This window comes from Stigmatopora argus, chromosome 7 (genome assembly GCF_051989625.1).
Source record: "Stigmatopora argus isolate UIUO_Sarg chromosome 7, RoL_Sarg_1.0, whole genome shotgun sequence".
Taxonomy (NCBI): Eukaryota; Metazoa; Chordata; class Actinopteri; order Syngnathiformes; family Syngnathidae; genus Stigmatopora; species Stigmatopora argus.
The window spans coordinates 11687523-11703311 of record NC_135393.1 but is presented as its reverse complement, the minus strand read 5'-3'; the positions used below and the strand labels follow the sequence as shown (position 1 = coordinate 11703311).

Genomic DNA, 15789 nt, shown 5'->3' with positions numbered 1-15789 from the left:
ACAAGCAATTGTTCAGTATTTAAGACTGTATTTACCGACTATCTGTCCTCTGATCGTATCATTGTCATTGGGGCCAAGCTTATTGAGATCCAATCTTTGATCTGCGAGGGGTAAAAGCACTCACGTTAATTCAGCACCTCTCACAATGGCAGCAAAAACAAAAATCATACATGATAACTAATAGTTAATCAGGAAAGGCAATACAACTAGTTGGAATTCAAGTCTTGTGATTTTAAAAATAACCCCAAAAAGGTCAGTCTTACTGTGAACAGTTCATAATTTGATTATTTATGCCATTCTGTTACATGGATGATTGTGTGATATGAACACTTTGACGGTTTAAATAACTTTCCTGCTTCTGCTCCTTCTACACGTCTAGACTAAACATACATTTTCTTCCTAAATAAAAGGCCACCATTGAGACAGTACATTTATAGTCCGAAACCACGAGTGCTCACCCCACCATTTAGCTCCTAAAGGCTATGAAAAAAAATGCAGAACCACAGTATGTGTGGGGATGTAATGAAAACAGTTTTTGCATTGGAGCATTAATGTCATACGCTTCATTTATTTCTGTTGACAAAAGGCCATTATCGTCAACACTTGCAGAAGCTTGCTAATATCTGTGTCCTTTGAATTTAAGCAGAAGGCGTTTCTCAATGGAAATAGGAAATCCAGGACAATCCCATTTTGGTTTTGTAGCTTTGTTGGTGTAAAAACCGAAACAATTTAGTCCTATTTTGTGTTTGAATTGGATGAGAAGTGAGCTATGGCTAGGAATAAACCCTCGAGGAATCCTGGAGATTCCAGTAATTTTTTTTGCGCAAGTGCTTTTTCGTGTCTAAGTATGTTTGCATCTTGGTCAGACCACGGAACGAGTGTGGTTGACGTCTGCTGCGAGCTGGACAAGGACAAAGGATTTATGTGAAAATTGGTGTCTTGTAATTGCTCATGCTTCCTGTGGCTCTGATTAAGTATAGAGTCTACAATGCTGGCTATACAATAACATGGACAGTCTGGAGCCGGACAGGAGACTATAGTGTCTGTTTCAGAAAATTGTGGGCAAGCTAAAGTGCATGTCCTTTAGTACATGGTACTTGACTAGTATAGTCACAAGACCTTTTTCCTGGCAAGAATGATGCCACTTTAGCTTTAGATTACAATGTGGACTTCATCAAACAAAAATTCTGCAAAGCATATGGAGTTGATGTAGGAGGCTCTTCTATTAGATTAGTTCAGGTTTACAGTGACTTTTAAATAACAATGATATCGCAATTGTCTGCCAGGATTTCTTTTCCTGCTTTAACTTCTAGTGTTTTTTTGGTCTTTTTCTTTTTAAACAACGACAATCAATGGACTTGCCATATTTCGCCAAGTATAACAATACCACTATACCACAATACAATTATGTGGGGAAAAATCAATTATTTTAGATACTTCAATTCATAGCGTATTGTCCGCACTATAAGTCACACTCTTCATATATCGGTTATGAATGTGACTAATAATCAAGTGCGACTTGTGTGGTTTTTTCTCCCCTCACTGACCCCTGACAGCCTGTTATGTTGTTTTTTTAGGATATAGTCATCTGAAAATTGTTATGTTAGCAGGTACCTATTTTGCCTGTTCTGTATTTTACTATTGTTACCTTAACATTTGTTTGTTTTTTTCTTCTTCATTGTATATTTTTGGCTGGTGCTAATTCTGTGTTTTTATATAAATATAGAAAGCCAGCTTGTGCTTTAACGTTGAATAAATTTATCTGAAAACTCACCACGTGGAGAACACAGAAATGGTAGATGGTGGTTTAAATTTTCCCAAAAGATCAGAAATTGCTTTGTGGTTCCAGAATGTGTCCTACTGACTAAATGTCCATGAGTGTGTCTGTGCACATTTATGCGCAGGGTCACGGAGTGCGGCAGACAGGATGTAACGGGAAATGGGTGATATTTTTCCAATGAGGACTATAGTTAACGCTATATGATATAGTTTAATACTGGACTGACCGACTGAATGGAACTGGTAATAAGGCGTGCAGCACACAGACGACATAAATTAAGTCTGACAATATCCAAAAATAGGGAGTATCATGAACTAAAAAAAGATGCAGAAGTCCAACCATGGTCAGACAATAACGCAATTAGACAGATGATAGTGGGAAACTAAATTTCTTCCACAAACAAAAATGCTACTATACAATTGTGATTGTAAAAACAGGGAAATAACCTTTACTGCATTTAATGTAAAGGGGAAGTCAGTTAGTTCATTGAAATATTCATTTCAATAATGCTAAAACAAATAGTTGAAACAACCAGGAGAATTCGCAAATTAGTTTGTGACTTTACCACACTAAAATTAAAACTTACAGCCGGTGTCTTTAAGTCTGTTGATGGCGTTTGAGAGCAGGCGGACGCAACCCAGAAAACCAGCTCCTTGCTTTTTGTGTATTTTCTTGTGGTTCCAAACGCTAATGGTGATAGAATCTGCCTTTCCAATATACCTGTGGGGGAGAAAAAGAAACATTTACATCATTCATTCAAAGTACTTTACACATAATGGTGTAAGCTATAAAAGCAGGGAGATTTAAAGTAACGTGTGAAAATGTGGTTTTGCTGAGGAAGCCCGTCTAGTCGGGGTTAAAGAAGAGAGGAATTTTTGTTGATGTTCTGCACTATTATAACTGTGACATTGACAGGTTCACACAGACACAAAAAAAACAATGACTTGACCTAAGTGCAGCATGGCGGCTATTTATTTTATATTATGACATCTGGCAAGTCTTCCCATATTTATACACAGACAGGAAAGTTTAAAAATGTCAAAATATTTATTATGACCAGCCATTAAAAATTGTCATAGTAAAATTCTAATTACAGCCCCTGTGGCTTGTGAATCTGAAGTGGAAGCATGGCAGAGCTTGGCAGCCTTGCGCTATGCTGTGTTGAAAACTATGACCTCAATGCATGTTTTCCCCTTTTTTAAATGACAAATGAATGACATATTGTTTATCCAGGTGAATTAATTCATAATGCATGCCAAGAACAGGCTAAAGTGAGAAAAATAGGCTGTGTGATAATTAAAAAAGGTATGGGGCTACACTATGTAGCTTTTGAATTGTTTCTTCTTAATAATTAAAAAAAAAAAACCTGACAATCAAGAAATTACAACAATTCTGTAAGTGGCTTGGGGGTGTGGCACATTGGAAACCCACCGAGTCTACACTCACTCCCCTCTGCTTTCTATGGCATGTTAGCCATTTCCTGAAGCAGAGGAAGAGGCCAGGGGTCACTAGCTGGGAGAACACTCCGCTGAAAAGGGCGACGGGCCAAAAGTGGGAAGAGAATTATGTAAAAGGAGAAGATTTGATGTGCACAGATACTGGCAGTGCGATGGGAACACGGTTTAAATATCCAGTAGGGGAAAATTGTGTCAAGCTAGGGTGAAAGTTGATGGCTTCTGATAAAATGTAGAGTTAGTTCTCACGAGAAGAACTAAATGCCTTTTAAACCAACCACATACAGATTTCAAACGAAGGAGAAGACAAAGCTTTTAATAAAATATAATCAAATGCATATTTTTGATTTACACTCTTTGAAAAACCGGATGTTGCTAGGTTCCATTTCCTGTCTGGTGCAAGCTAAACTGCGGGACTTGATCCAGCTGGAGTTTGAAAGCCGAAAATAGACTGGGGCCGTAGTTTAGTCGGGACAGGGCAGAGGAAGTGGAAGACTTGTATTAACCTAAGCTCAAAACGACCTGAGGCCGCGGCCATAGTCCGTGGGACACATTGGCTTACATGTCAGCAAATATAAAACAAGCCCACAACATTAAAGGTAATTAATCTGACCAACGAGCCCTTATAAAGTAAATACAAATGGCATTCAGGTCTACTTACAGATCGTAATGTTGATTCCATTTTGGGTCCAATGTATTTCTCACAGTATCTGTCGAGTGGCACTGGCCAGAACCATCCACCACTACTTTGGCAAAGGGATCAGGTAAACCTGTTAAAGTGGAAAAATATATATATATAAAGAAAAAAAAGAATGTAGAAAGGAAGCAAATCTACCTTTTTCCAAATGAAGATTTACTTGAATAAGTGTACGTACAACAAGTACTCAAAAAGTTCTAAAAGCGATTCTGACAGAAACAATTGAACCCATAATTTACTTTGGCAGAGATATGCAGGTTGAACTAAGTAAATTGGAAGCAAAAAAAAACACGGTTAATCTCAATCCAATTAAGGAAATCACACCAGGCAACCAACTGCCACCAAAAACATCTTGCTGAGTCATTGATGGGCAACAACTCTAGGGGTCATAATCCTTAAAACTACTACATAGATCAAGAATTCCCACCAGATGACTTTGAGTAGAAATTTGATAAGGGCCCAATTTATAGCAGTAGTCATTAATCAACTGTTGTCAGTAATGGTGTAAGATTGCTGTCAAAGTCATGTGCTTGTATCAAAGTCGTGTTAATATAAGCCTGAAGCTACTTTTTAAACATGACAAATTTGTACTACTTCGTATATATTTCTGGTCGTAAAAACAGAATGTGATATTCAACTAAAGACAAAACCTAATTCAGAATGCTGGCAGTAGTAGTACTAAAAAGAAACGAAAATATGTATTCCTTACAAAGAAAAACAGTTTCAAAGTGACTTAATTTAGTAAGACTTCAAAACATGGAGCCCCTTGCCTTCTCCGACAAAACCCACTCAAATACACGAGGGATACGCGGGCCAAAAATAGCAACACATCAAAATTTGTTTTACTTACGGAAGAAGTCTTTTTTTGCCAGGTTCTTTGCACACAGAACTGCAAGAGAAGAAGAAAGACAAGACAAAAGTATAAATATACAAAGAAACCATATCAGTGCTTGCTGCTTTGTCATAACAGGTCACAGCAGTGGTTCCCAGACAATGTTCCCAACACTCCCCGATTGTAGATGAAATGATTTTCAGCCCGAGATCACAGTTCTACCAGTGGATCAGAGATGTCAATCACTGTTCGCACCATGTCTGCCAATAAAGTTTTCAACTAGAGTGTCCATTGAAAACTAAACACGGTGGTTCCTCTACTTAGTGGTTTGGTAATTAGGATTTTTCGTAGGCATTGACACATTTTACACTGTCCCCGGGACATACATTGGCACCCAGGTGTTGAGAGATGGCAAATGAGAAAGCAGCTCTAGCAAGACATTTTACAAAAAAAAGAAAGGAATAAAATAAGATGAAAAGATTAGTGAATTGAAAAGCATTTACAAATGCAAGAAAACACCATACATATAAACAACATCCAAAAACCTCACTGCTGCATTCTCTCAAATTGACAGTTTTTTTTGTGTGTTCTCGGGCAAGGAAAAGGACCATCCAAGATTTTTCTCAGCGCAAAAAAAGATAAACCAGCACCTGGTACGGAGATATGCAACTGTCTATATCATGTAAAATGTGCACGTCTGTGAATAAACCATTACAGAAACAACGGTATGCACATCATTATTACGCATTGTTGCTTTGACGTTAAACAATCAAAACCACAAAAATGTCCCTTGGTGGAGATGTCACAGTGACATTAACTGTACTATGGCTGACAGGAACAAGTCTTTAAAAAAATTTACAGGTTTGAGAAGCAAACCCATGATTACACTGGTGCAATGAGGAAATCTTGACAATGGCCTAAATGACACAGTTAAAAAGAATATGACAGAATCACACTGCAACGGATGTGGGAGACATGTGAACACGTCTGAACGCAAATCAAATTACGCTGTCTGGGGCCGGCCGGCACGGGTGAAAGCTAACCATCAGCTTGTCAGGAGAAATGACATTGCCAAAGCCGACTGCATGGGCGCAGGCCAAGTCTCAGGCCGCCAGGACTACTTCCTGTGGGACAAGCAGACACCATGTTGTCAGCAGACGGGGGCCTACAGTCTTGGCGCGACATTTATGAACGACAAAAACGATCTTTTATGTTTAAATGGGTCGTCAGCCCGGAGTTAAATTGCATCACTTATTTCCATCCGAATTTCCTTCTATCCAGGTTATTAGTAGCAGACGATATATGACTAACACTCAAATGGCTGCATAACAACCCCACTTCTCATCAAATGTCATAAACTATATATACCTGAAATACAGCCAGATATGGGTTTTAATTATTATTATTTTTTTAAAAGAGCTTAATATTTTTTTTGTTTAAATGCACCATGCACTTTACTTTTACTGAATTATTTTTGTTAAGAGGAAACACTACCTTTTCTCTGTTACATTGCAGTTATGACTTGTATTTTTAGCTTCAGCTATTTATTTTCACATGGGTGAACCAGTTTGGCTTGTCAGATAAAGTTTTCAAAAGGGGCTCATTTGCATGAAATGTCAAATTTCTTGATTTATATGCAGTTTTAAAAAGTACAAAAAATATATATACACAGTACATATTAAAATGGTGTGTACAGAACACAGACTACTTACTACACAGCACTGGTTAATGAGGATTATAAGATTAAATCACAAACCACTCCAAAATTCCAGAGAGAAAATGCTGCCCTATTGTCATGAGTAAAACCTGCAATTATCATAGGTATATTGGGCGGATTAAAAACATGCTTTATTTTTACAGTAGTAATTGACAAAACATGAATACAATCCGAAAGTGTCACTACTGTAATGAATAGGACCATTACAAACTAGAAAGAAACATATTTTGCATTTATTCGTGTGTATTTTCCGTCAGATAAGCCGAAAGTCCACCAGGATTTTGAACATCTTAACTCTGACCTAAAAGTTGAACAACAGGTAAAGCCATTAAGACATTGGGGGGCTTTTTAAATGAAGTGATGAATTTTTCATACCTAAAAACAGGAAAAACTTTTGAGGCCAGTTTGTGTTATATTTAGCAAAAACTGATGGCTTCTTTTTAAGGAAACCTAGATGTGTTTGAAAAAAATTAAAATTGAAGTGATCCCCATCTGACTTTTGAGACCTGATGTGGGTTGAATTTTCCAACTTAAAAAAACTTGAAGAAATTTCAATTGATATCATTCTGAGTCAGTTTTCAATGCAATGATTCCAACTATTAAATTAAACATTAAACAAACAATTATTCAAGTTAAGCAATTCATATTCTGACGGCCCAAATTTCTGCCCATATGAAGGCCATGATGGTCCAATGCTGGCATAGGACCAGCGTCCTCCTAATTCTATTTGGAAAAAGAGGTCAACTGCGACTGTGGTAATGATCATGAAGCCCTGGGATGGATGGAAACGCATCTCTGTCCATAGACCATCATCAAAGTTCATAAAGTTATTTCAACAACAACTCACCAGCACCGCTATTGATAATTATATCTAAGTTCTCAAAATACAAATCAAAGAGACTTGGTCATGCTTGTCCTAATCAAAAATATTCTTCCGTCGCAATTCACTCTCACTCTATAACAATTCATACCCATTTTCATTAAATATACAGTTTGGTATGGGAATATATTGACATCCTCATTGCTGAATGTTTTACCAAAACATACTAACCCATCAACCGTAAAACCATCAAAAGTACCAACACAACGACAAAGTTCGGAACGCACCCTTTATTTGTTAGGTAATTAAAAAACTGACAGTAAACTCAGGTCATTTTATGGGAAAAATTTACATTTATTGTTTTCAGGTTGTAAAAATTTGGTTATCAGAAGCTACTGATGACTTTATTGTAGGGGTATTAAAGAAAACTGCCTTTTTAGGGTTGCAATATTTAGGGGACGGAAAAAAAATCTAATTTTCATTCAAATCTAGTTTAAGCAAGAGCCATTGGGTTTGACAATACAGTTATTTGGTAGATAGGTTCTCTGCCTTTTTTGTCACCTGTCAAGATTGTTGTTAGACGTTATGTAAAATTTAAACCGCCATATTTGAGTGGGGGTTGGGGTATCTGTTAATGAGTCACCCTATTCATCAAATTTCCCTTTGCAAGGAAAAAACCCCAAATGAGATCATATTATTATTGTCTGAAAGGTCAAAGACAATGATAGCCGATACTCTATACTTTTGATGCATTCCCATTTCTCATTTTGTGGATATGATCATTGTTTAAACATATTTTCACTATCAATAAATAAGCTGCACAACCACTGTATAACCCAATGTATGCCTTATTGAGTAGGACCCGAACCATTGTACCCTACCACAATCTTTGTGGAATATACGCGGGGTGCCTCCGACAACAAAAGGCAGCCGTTAGTGTGGTGGGGAGGGTTGTAACGTCTCTGTCTGAAGACAAAGGTCAGAGTGAAGGTCCGCATTTGCTCTAGTCAAAAGGTGAGGGTTGGCAAACAGAAAAATGAAGAGTGGCGTCAAGGGATTCCCACTTGTTTTCTCAAGGGAGTTTCCAATGTCAGCATTTACAATAGCTGCTCTCAGTCACGCCATTTATTTGGGGAAATAGGGGCAAGTGGATAAGATAAATTACATTCAAAGCCCACAGGGTGTTCCCTTTGGAACCTGACCACAGATTGATAGATCAAGTAACTGAGATCGATGGCGGTTTTCCACATATAAATGGCAGAGCATTACAAAAGGGGGCTGGGGTCATTCAAAAAGGAAGGAAAAGTATGTTGCTCAACTGCCTGCGTGTCAGCCCAAGAACACTATGGTTTTCTATGTATATACACTATACTGCACCGCCAGTACACATGAAGCCTCTTGAACTGCGGGTACATGATATGTCGCTAGCAACTCTGCCCTGGACAAAGTGTTTGAGGTCACTCACTTCAGTAGACAATTGCGTGATCGTACCAAGCCAACTCCATGGTCAAATACAACCATTCTTAGTCCATTTGTTCAATTATTTCCCTGGCAGCACTACAAGTACATGCCGGCCTGACACGTATCACAGAAGAAACAAGTTGCTGGCTGGGAATAATTCTGCTCTGAAAGAAAACACATTCATCTCTTTGGTCCTGGAACTGGCAAGAATAATATTATGAAACAAAATGCTGCCATTTACTGTATTTAGACATCATTAGCGCTTACTGACATGTGCAGTACATTTTAGTGGCAGTCTTTGAACAGTCTCAGCACAACCGTGACAACACAACAATACTCGATTTTGGAACATTTTTTATAGACAGATGTCTCTTAAATACAGCTAACAGATAGCTAGATAGGAAAATGTTCAGAGGTAAGAATGTGTTAATTAATCCAACCTAGCAGAGCTCAATTAAATGTATCTCAAGCAGTCTGCAAAATGTGAGAAATTCTATACTTGCGAGTGCCACGTCTGACCCCAAACTTGATTCATCCCAAATCTTGAACAGTCCTATTTTCCTGAGGACAAATGTTGCTCTGTAGCATGCATTCACCTAGGAGTGAGACCAAATTAAGTTCATAAACAACTTAGTCCCAGTGGTGTAATTGTAAAGTTGTACTTTAAAGAAAGACCCTCACTTCCAATTCTAGGTTACATCTTACAAAAGAGTACGTCTTTACAGCTTTCGGCATTCCACTGGATACTAAAAATTTGATCAAGCGTACAAAACAAGCGATCACTTTAGTCTTGACAAGTACAAAACTCACATCCTTTGAGTCATTGGTGAAAAATAAAGGTAAGTGTGTCACCTTCAGGCTTTTATTTTCTAAAGCACTGTGCTGTCTCATTCACAGCATTGTTCGAATGTATAACAAAACACTTCCTTCTCCCTTCCTCACGCCAGCCTGGCGGGCTTACTTACCTTGTACAACACATGGGCAATACGTGCTAGCAAAATGTCAAGCCCAGAAATCTACGTGGCCAAGTTGTTTAAGCCTATAACTGCAAACAGTCACAACACTGAAGTGTAGAGCCATCTGAATAAAAAAAGAAAAGATACCGTACACTCACAAGCCTTGCCTGCCAGCATCAATTAAACATGTTTCTCCAGCCTAATAAATACTCAAGATTCCAATTCTGTCATTCCTTCTGAGGCCAACAGTCTACTGTTATCCTTGAGATGACAACACGCTGGAGTAATTTTCAGCAAACCTTAGTCATGACGTTGACAATGAAAACAAGATGGCTACCAACAAAAAGCGATCTCTGGGATAAATCTACAGTGAGCAAGGTCGGAATGCGAAGAGGGGAGAGCGATGTTTATCTCGGGACGCAAAATCTGTGGAACGCAGACGGCTGGGGAGAAGGAAGGAAGACGCGCAGTGGAGAGGATCATTTGCGCCAAGGAAATTTGACAGTCATAACATTCTTGCAGTATAGAAAGACAGGATATAACATTGAAGAGAATGGCTGCAGGCACAAAAGTATAGAACTGAAATTTTATTGCCTTTGCGATAGAAGGCTACATCATTACAGAGAGGGTCTCAAACCTTCTGTCCGTTAATAGCCATCTGTCATGACACGTGCGAGCCTGCCCGATTCTTTCTATATGGAAATAAGGATTAATTTGGTCACGGTGTCTGTAGGGAATAGCAATGTAAACAAGAGAAGGATGAGCCACAGTCAAAGTAAGATGAGTGCTGCGACTGTGACGAGGAAAACAGCCCTCCAACCTTTTAACATGGGGAGTGGGTGGTCATGGTACACAAAGTAAAGGATCACTGTAGCAAGGAGGATAATTGTCATGATTATGGAGTAGGTGGCTAAATGATTAAAACAGAAATAGATTTAAAATGTGTCACAGGAAAGAAGAGAGAAAGGGAGATAGCCATACAGTGGAGTAGTGGGTGGCAAAAATATCAAATTAATGCAGTATGCTGATAGATTGGGATCAATTTCGTGAATTGGAGGAGACTTGGTGATGGCTGATGACTGTAAAGGAAGCTGCGTCTCCATGATGCCGAAACTGAGGTTAGCGCGGCGTCGTGGGCGGATGTCAGAGCCAGCCCATGAAGGGGTAGCAGTCACTGGGTCCGACAGAGGGAAACGGCGCCGGTCCGACCCAAAGACAGCACACTACGGGCGAAGTAAATGTTGTAGGAAACCATCCAAAAATGTGAGGTTCAATGCTTTATTACTGTGTCTAATAGCATTGGAACTGTTCAAATGTATTTTTTTAATAATATAAATGAAAAATTTTGTAGTGCTATATGTGGCTTTTGTTTTCTACACTTATGGGCCTGAATGTGAGCATATGTTTGTCCATATGTCATTCTTTTCTATGTGGCCCACCCCCACAAACAACACTATTGGGTCACCACTAATACATTTGGTGTAAATCAAATGAAACCTATGCACAGTCTCAATATAATTTATCATTTAGACAATGAAAATATTCCCAACATATTGAAATAAAAACTGTTCAAAGACTTGATTCGGTGTAAATTTAGTTGATTATTTTCTCAAGTATGAGTCTCAGAATATGAGAGATTTTAATGAATCATTCACTAGTGCACATCAATGTCATGAACAAGGCTAAAAAAACAACTGATGGTGACACTATTGATAAACCAAAGATTAATAGTAATCATTCCAAAGAACAAATGGAACATTGTTGCGGTGAGGATTGTCTTATTAAGGATTAAAAAAAATCTTGACTTTGGTCTCAGTTTGTCTTCTCCCACACTGAAACTGGAAACAGCCTCACACTAAAGAGGATGCAATTTGAGTGCCTGTGTGTTCGTGAAGTATTCATTCTGAATGGTCTACCAGACACACGCACACACACGACAGTGAGCTGTCTGACCACAGAAACAGTAGCAGAAGAAAGGAAGGCGAGAGTTATCCCTCAAGACCTTCACCTGGTTTATTGCAACCACTGAACAAACACAGCATAAAACAGGGGAAGCGATTTGTATTTACTATCATTTTCAGGAAAATCTGCTCTTTAAAAGTACATCTTTGTAATGTAATACAAGACCTTAGATGACTCCTCAAGAGTAACCAATAATGTGTTGGAAGAAACAAAACAAAAGCTCATGAAACACAAACATTAGATTAGAACAGATACATGCTCAAAAGATACACTGAACTGCAGACATACTAAACGAGTTGTCTGTCTGGAAGAGATTCTGCTTGAATGAGGAAAGATTGTGGTCAAAATACTGAGCGGTGATGTGAAACTACAAAAAGCAGGTAATAATTTCATGTCCAGACAAGACAACCCCGTTTCATTAACCAACAGACAAATATAAAATGTTGGTTAAAACTAAGAGGATAGAAGGTGAACTTCTCCTCTCATTCATGAAGGGAATGCCTATATTTGGGAATGCCTATTGGTAAACCTATCAGAACCTTTGCCGTCAGTGTAACTCTACCTGAAATAAATGTAACAAGGGAAATTTCTTTAACACACGCAGCAGGAAAATCCTCCTCCTGTACTTGGAAAGTTTAAAGCATACGGCATGCTTAAGCCCACCTCAACTCTCCGGTTTGAGCTTGTTACGCAACCTTAAGGTGTTCAGTCTTTCCATTTTCCTGCCCAGAAGTACACTGATGCCACCAGGTTCAAAAGTAAACGGAAAAGCAGATAATACCTTTGGTCAGCTTCAACAACCAACAGCTAAGTACTCTATATAGTATACAGCAGTGTTTCCCAGCACAGTTTTTACATTGAAAAATTCTCAAGGCACACCCCAGGCTGAAAATCTTCTAATTTAAAACTATATCACCTATATGAACAATATAAAGTCGGTCTCATCAAAGTTTTATCAACAGGAATCATACAAACCCCAAAAACTATTCCAAAATGTTTACACCGACCTAATGTCACCAAAGTTGATGTCTACGGACCCCAAACAACTTCCGGTTCATGTAATGTAACGTTTTAAAATCTCATAATTTAATGACTTTTACTCTCAATATTTCTTAAATATCCTAATATGGCTTGAAAAGCAATGTTGTGCCGACACAGACTTTACTTTTCCAAAAGTTGATGCCCTTGAAACCAAACAACTTCCGTTTCACCTAACATAAAAACAAGATAACAACTTAAAACTTGTAAAATTACGACTTTTCTTTACTCCCAATCTTACTTCTGTCTTCTAACATTATGCAAAGAGATGTTTTGTGGTGACAGACTTAACGTCGACAAAAGTTGAAGCCTGTGAAACAACTGACCAACAAAATACTCTTACATTTCAACATTTCACGATTTGAATCTTGTAATAGTACAATCTATGATGTAATGTTCATCCTATTTCAATTTTTACCTCAACGTAGTTCAATTTTAATCCCGTAGCATTCCGATTTTTCTCTGGGAATATTACAATTTATGAATCCTTGTAAATTCTTACGGCAAACCTGACCATCGCTCATGGCACAGTGGTTGCAAAACACTGGTATACAGTACTCTCCTACTTGCAGCATTGCCAGTGAGTGACATGATCCATACATATGCATATATCCACACACACACATAAATATATATTCCTGTATGTTATTCTGAAATTCGCATGACTAAAAGGCGGATAAATGGTGTCTTTTACATCCTGCGAATTTGCAGGATCTGAATGGGGGGGGGGGGGGTGTTTGGGGTCTACACAGACATCCTTTCAAGTGAAAGACAGACAGAGGATGAGTCTATGACCGGCAAGACTCACATTTCCTCTCCGAGGTTTCACATTCCTGGGATTCCACCTTAAGACTACTGAAAACTATTTAAAACCATTCTCCATCTGGAGGAAGCGGGGGCACTAAAAAAGACAGCCTTAAAGTGTGGAGATCTTATTACTCCACCTTGTTGTAGTGCACTCGCTGAGTAGTAAATTGTCAGGACCTGTCATTCATGTGGAGTACAGAACGGGCGACATTTATGTTTATGCTAAACTTAGGGATCCATTTGTAGACAGAACCAGTGGGAGTCCAGCTGATCCAGACGGTAACAGCAACTCTGTCCCACCAGCACGTGCATTTTGACCACAACATTAGGTATCCATGAGTTTATATATACCTAAACGAGAGTGACAGAAGAGGCAAACACCTATTTTTGACATTTGACATATGGTTAAGGCTTCATTAAGCTGAGTCATGTTAAGAAAACACTGCAAAAACTGAAAAGGAGTAGCATCGCCATAGAAAGAGGCTTGTGTTGTATTCTAAGGGATCAACATCAAGTATCAACAAGTGGTAAATCATTTGGAACTACAATTAACAAACAACCAAGTAGAAAAGTTGAGTCGTTCCTGTTTTTTGAAGATATATTGGCAGGAGCTTTACATTAAAATTTGCACGCCAGAAATGATGTTATTCTTATTTCTGTAAGAGTGCTACCGTGTTTTCCGGACTATAAGTCGCAGTTTTTTTAATAGTTTGGTGCAATTTCTGCTCCAATGTGAAATGTATTAAAATGTTCACACATATATGATCACTTCAAACTGAACCGCAAAAGTGCCCTGTACTGCATTGATAATTTCAACATTGGTGGACTTGTGGCTCCCCTCAGGGGTCGCCACGGCAAACCCGAAGATTCGCCTGCAACTTATAAAAACAATACATACATATTTACATGTTCAGACATTAAGATGTCATAGACAGCTTTTGCATGATTTGAATCAGGCAAAATATATAATAGGGTCGTCTTATATTCGGGCCAATATGGTAAATACATATACATTTAAAATAGGAAATAGAAAGGCAGAGACAAAAAATGGATTCAAAGCACAAGTTACATGTTGTGTTTGTATTTGAACTCTAAGGGCAGAATACACTATAGTAAACAATAGCGTTTGCAGCCTGTGATTGAAAGAATTTAAAAGCATTCTCCAAAAGTAGACAGTTGTTACCATAGATTCCACTGACTGGTGGATATTGTAGGACCTGAGAAACATATGACAGGAGCTAAGTAGTAAAAATCATGCTTCAATGCCATTGACAGCGACTGACGCCCAATCCAATTTGACAAAGGGCCAGGGAGCAATCGAACAATCCCTGCCAGGACGACTCCCAGTCAAAATGGATTGGACATCCATTGCCATTAATTCCATCAAATTAAATATTACATGAAAATAGCAGGATTTATGACATGTCAATACTTAAGACCTTGTGTCTAGGTGAAAAATAAAACTTTTGTCAGTCAAATCGTGCATCTGGAAGGCCTTTCGTCCTCTCAATGACGAAATACGCCGCTGATTAAAAAAAAAAACATATTTTCATCCACGTCCTGACATCAATAAAGAAAATATCTATTCAATACTTCCTGATTGTCTATGCGTGGACCTTTGCAAAACTAGCGATTGATTCATTGGATTATTTAGAGAACAAACCCTTCATTTTGAAACATTTGCGTGTTGGCAGCCTAGTATTGATGGAGTAGACTTGAAAAAGAGGAGATCTATTGACTAAAAGAAGAAAATATGACAATTTGCGTGTGCCACGCGCGCCAGCTGAGGACCAGCAGATGGGAGCTATGCTGGCTAGCATGCTAACAATTCCGAACCGTGCAGGAAAAGGGGGAAGGCAGCGGAGGGGGGTTTAAATTCACTTACCTGTCAACCGCAGCTTTACTGGGCCATTCCTCCGAACTCCTTGGTTCGACATCCCCCCCTCGGTGTTGCTTATCAACCGAGCGTGTGATACATTGGCTTCCGTGTTCAAAAGGTGTCTCGCAAGTCAGTCCCCCTTGTTAGCGTCGCATTAGCTTCTTGTGTCACCATAGCACATCACTGGCCCGCGCATGTTAACAAGACGGTGTCACGAAAGACTGCACGCGTGAAAATATTCATCCTCGCGTGAAAAAGAAAGTAAGTCGCACCACTCCCGAATACTGTGCATGCCGCGGAAAACGTGAAATGTTAAAGGATATTACAAAAATAAATAAAAGATCAAGTGAACGGCTCGCCCTCCATCCGAACTGGCGTCTACTGTG

At 38.7% G+C, this 15789-nt stretch overlaps 1 protein-coding gene across 2 annotated transcripts in view; it reads right to left on the bottom strand.

The window, feature by feature from the left end:
* LOC144077505 (E3 ubiquitin-protein ligase SMURF2-like) overlaps nt 1–15789 on the bottom strand; it is a 35961-nt gene that overhangs the window by 20130 nt on the left and 42 nt on the right. For both annotated transcript variants that reach the window (XM_077605290.1, XM_077605289.1), the window contains exons 1-5: nt 15410–15789; nt 4782–4820; nt 3896–4004; nt 2367–2500; nt 36–101 (exon numbers count right to left, since the gene is read on the bottom strand). The exon at nt 15410–15789 is cut by the window's right edge. In XM_077605290.1, the coding sequence (XP_077461416.1) occupies nt 36–101; nt 2367–2500; nt 3896–4004; nt 4782–4820; nt 15410–15461 (400 nt within the window). In that variant the 5' untranslated portion in view covers nt 15462–15789. The remainder of the gene's footprint in view (nt 1–35; nt 102–2366; nt 2501–3895; nt 4005–4781; nt 4821–15409) is intronic.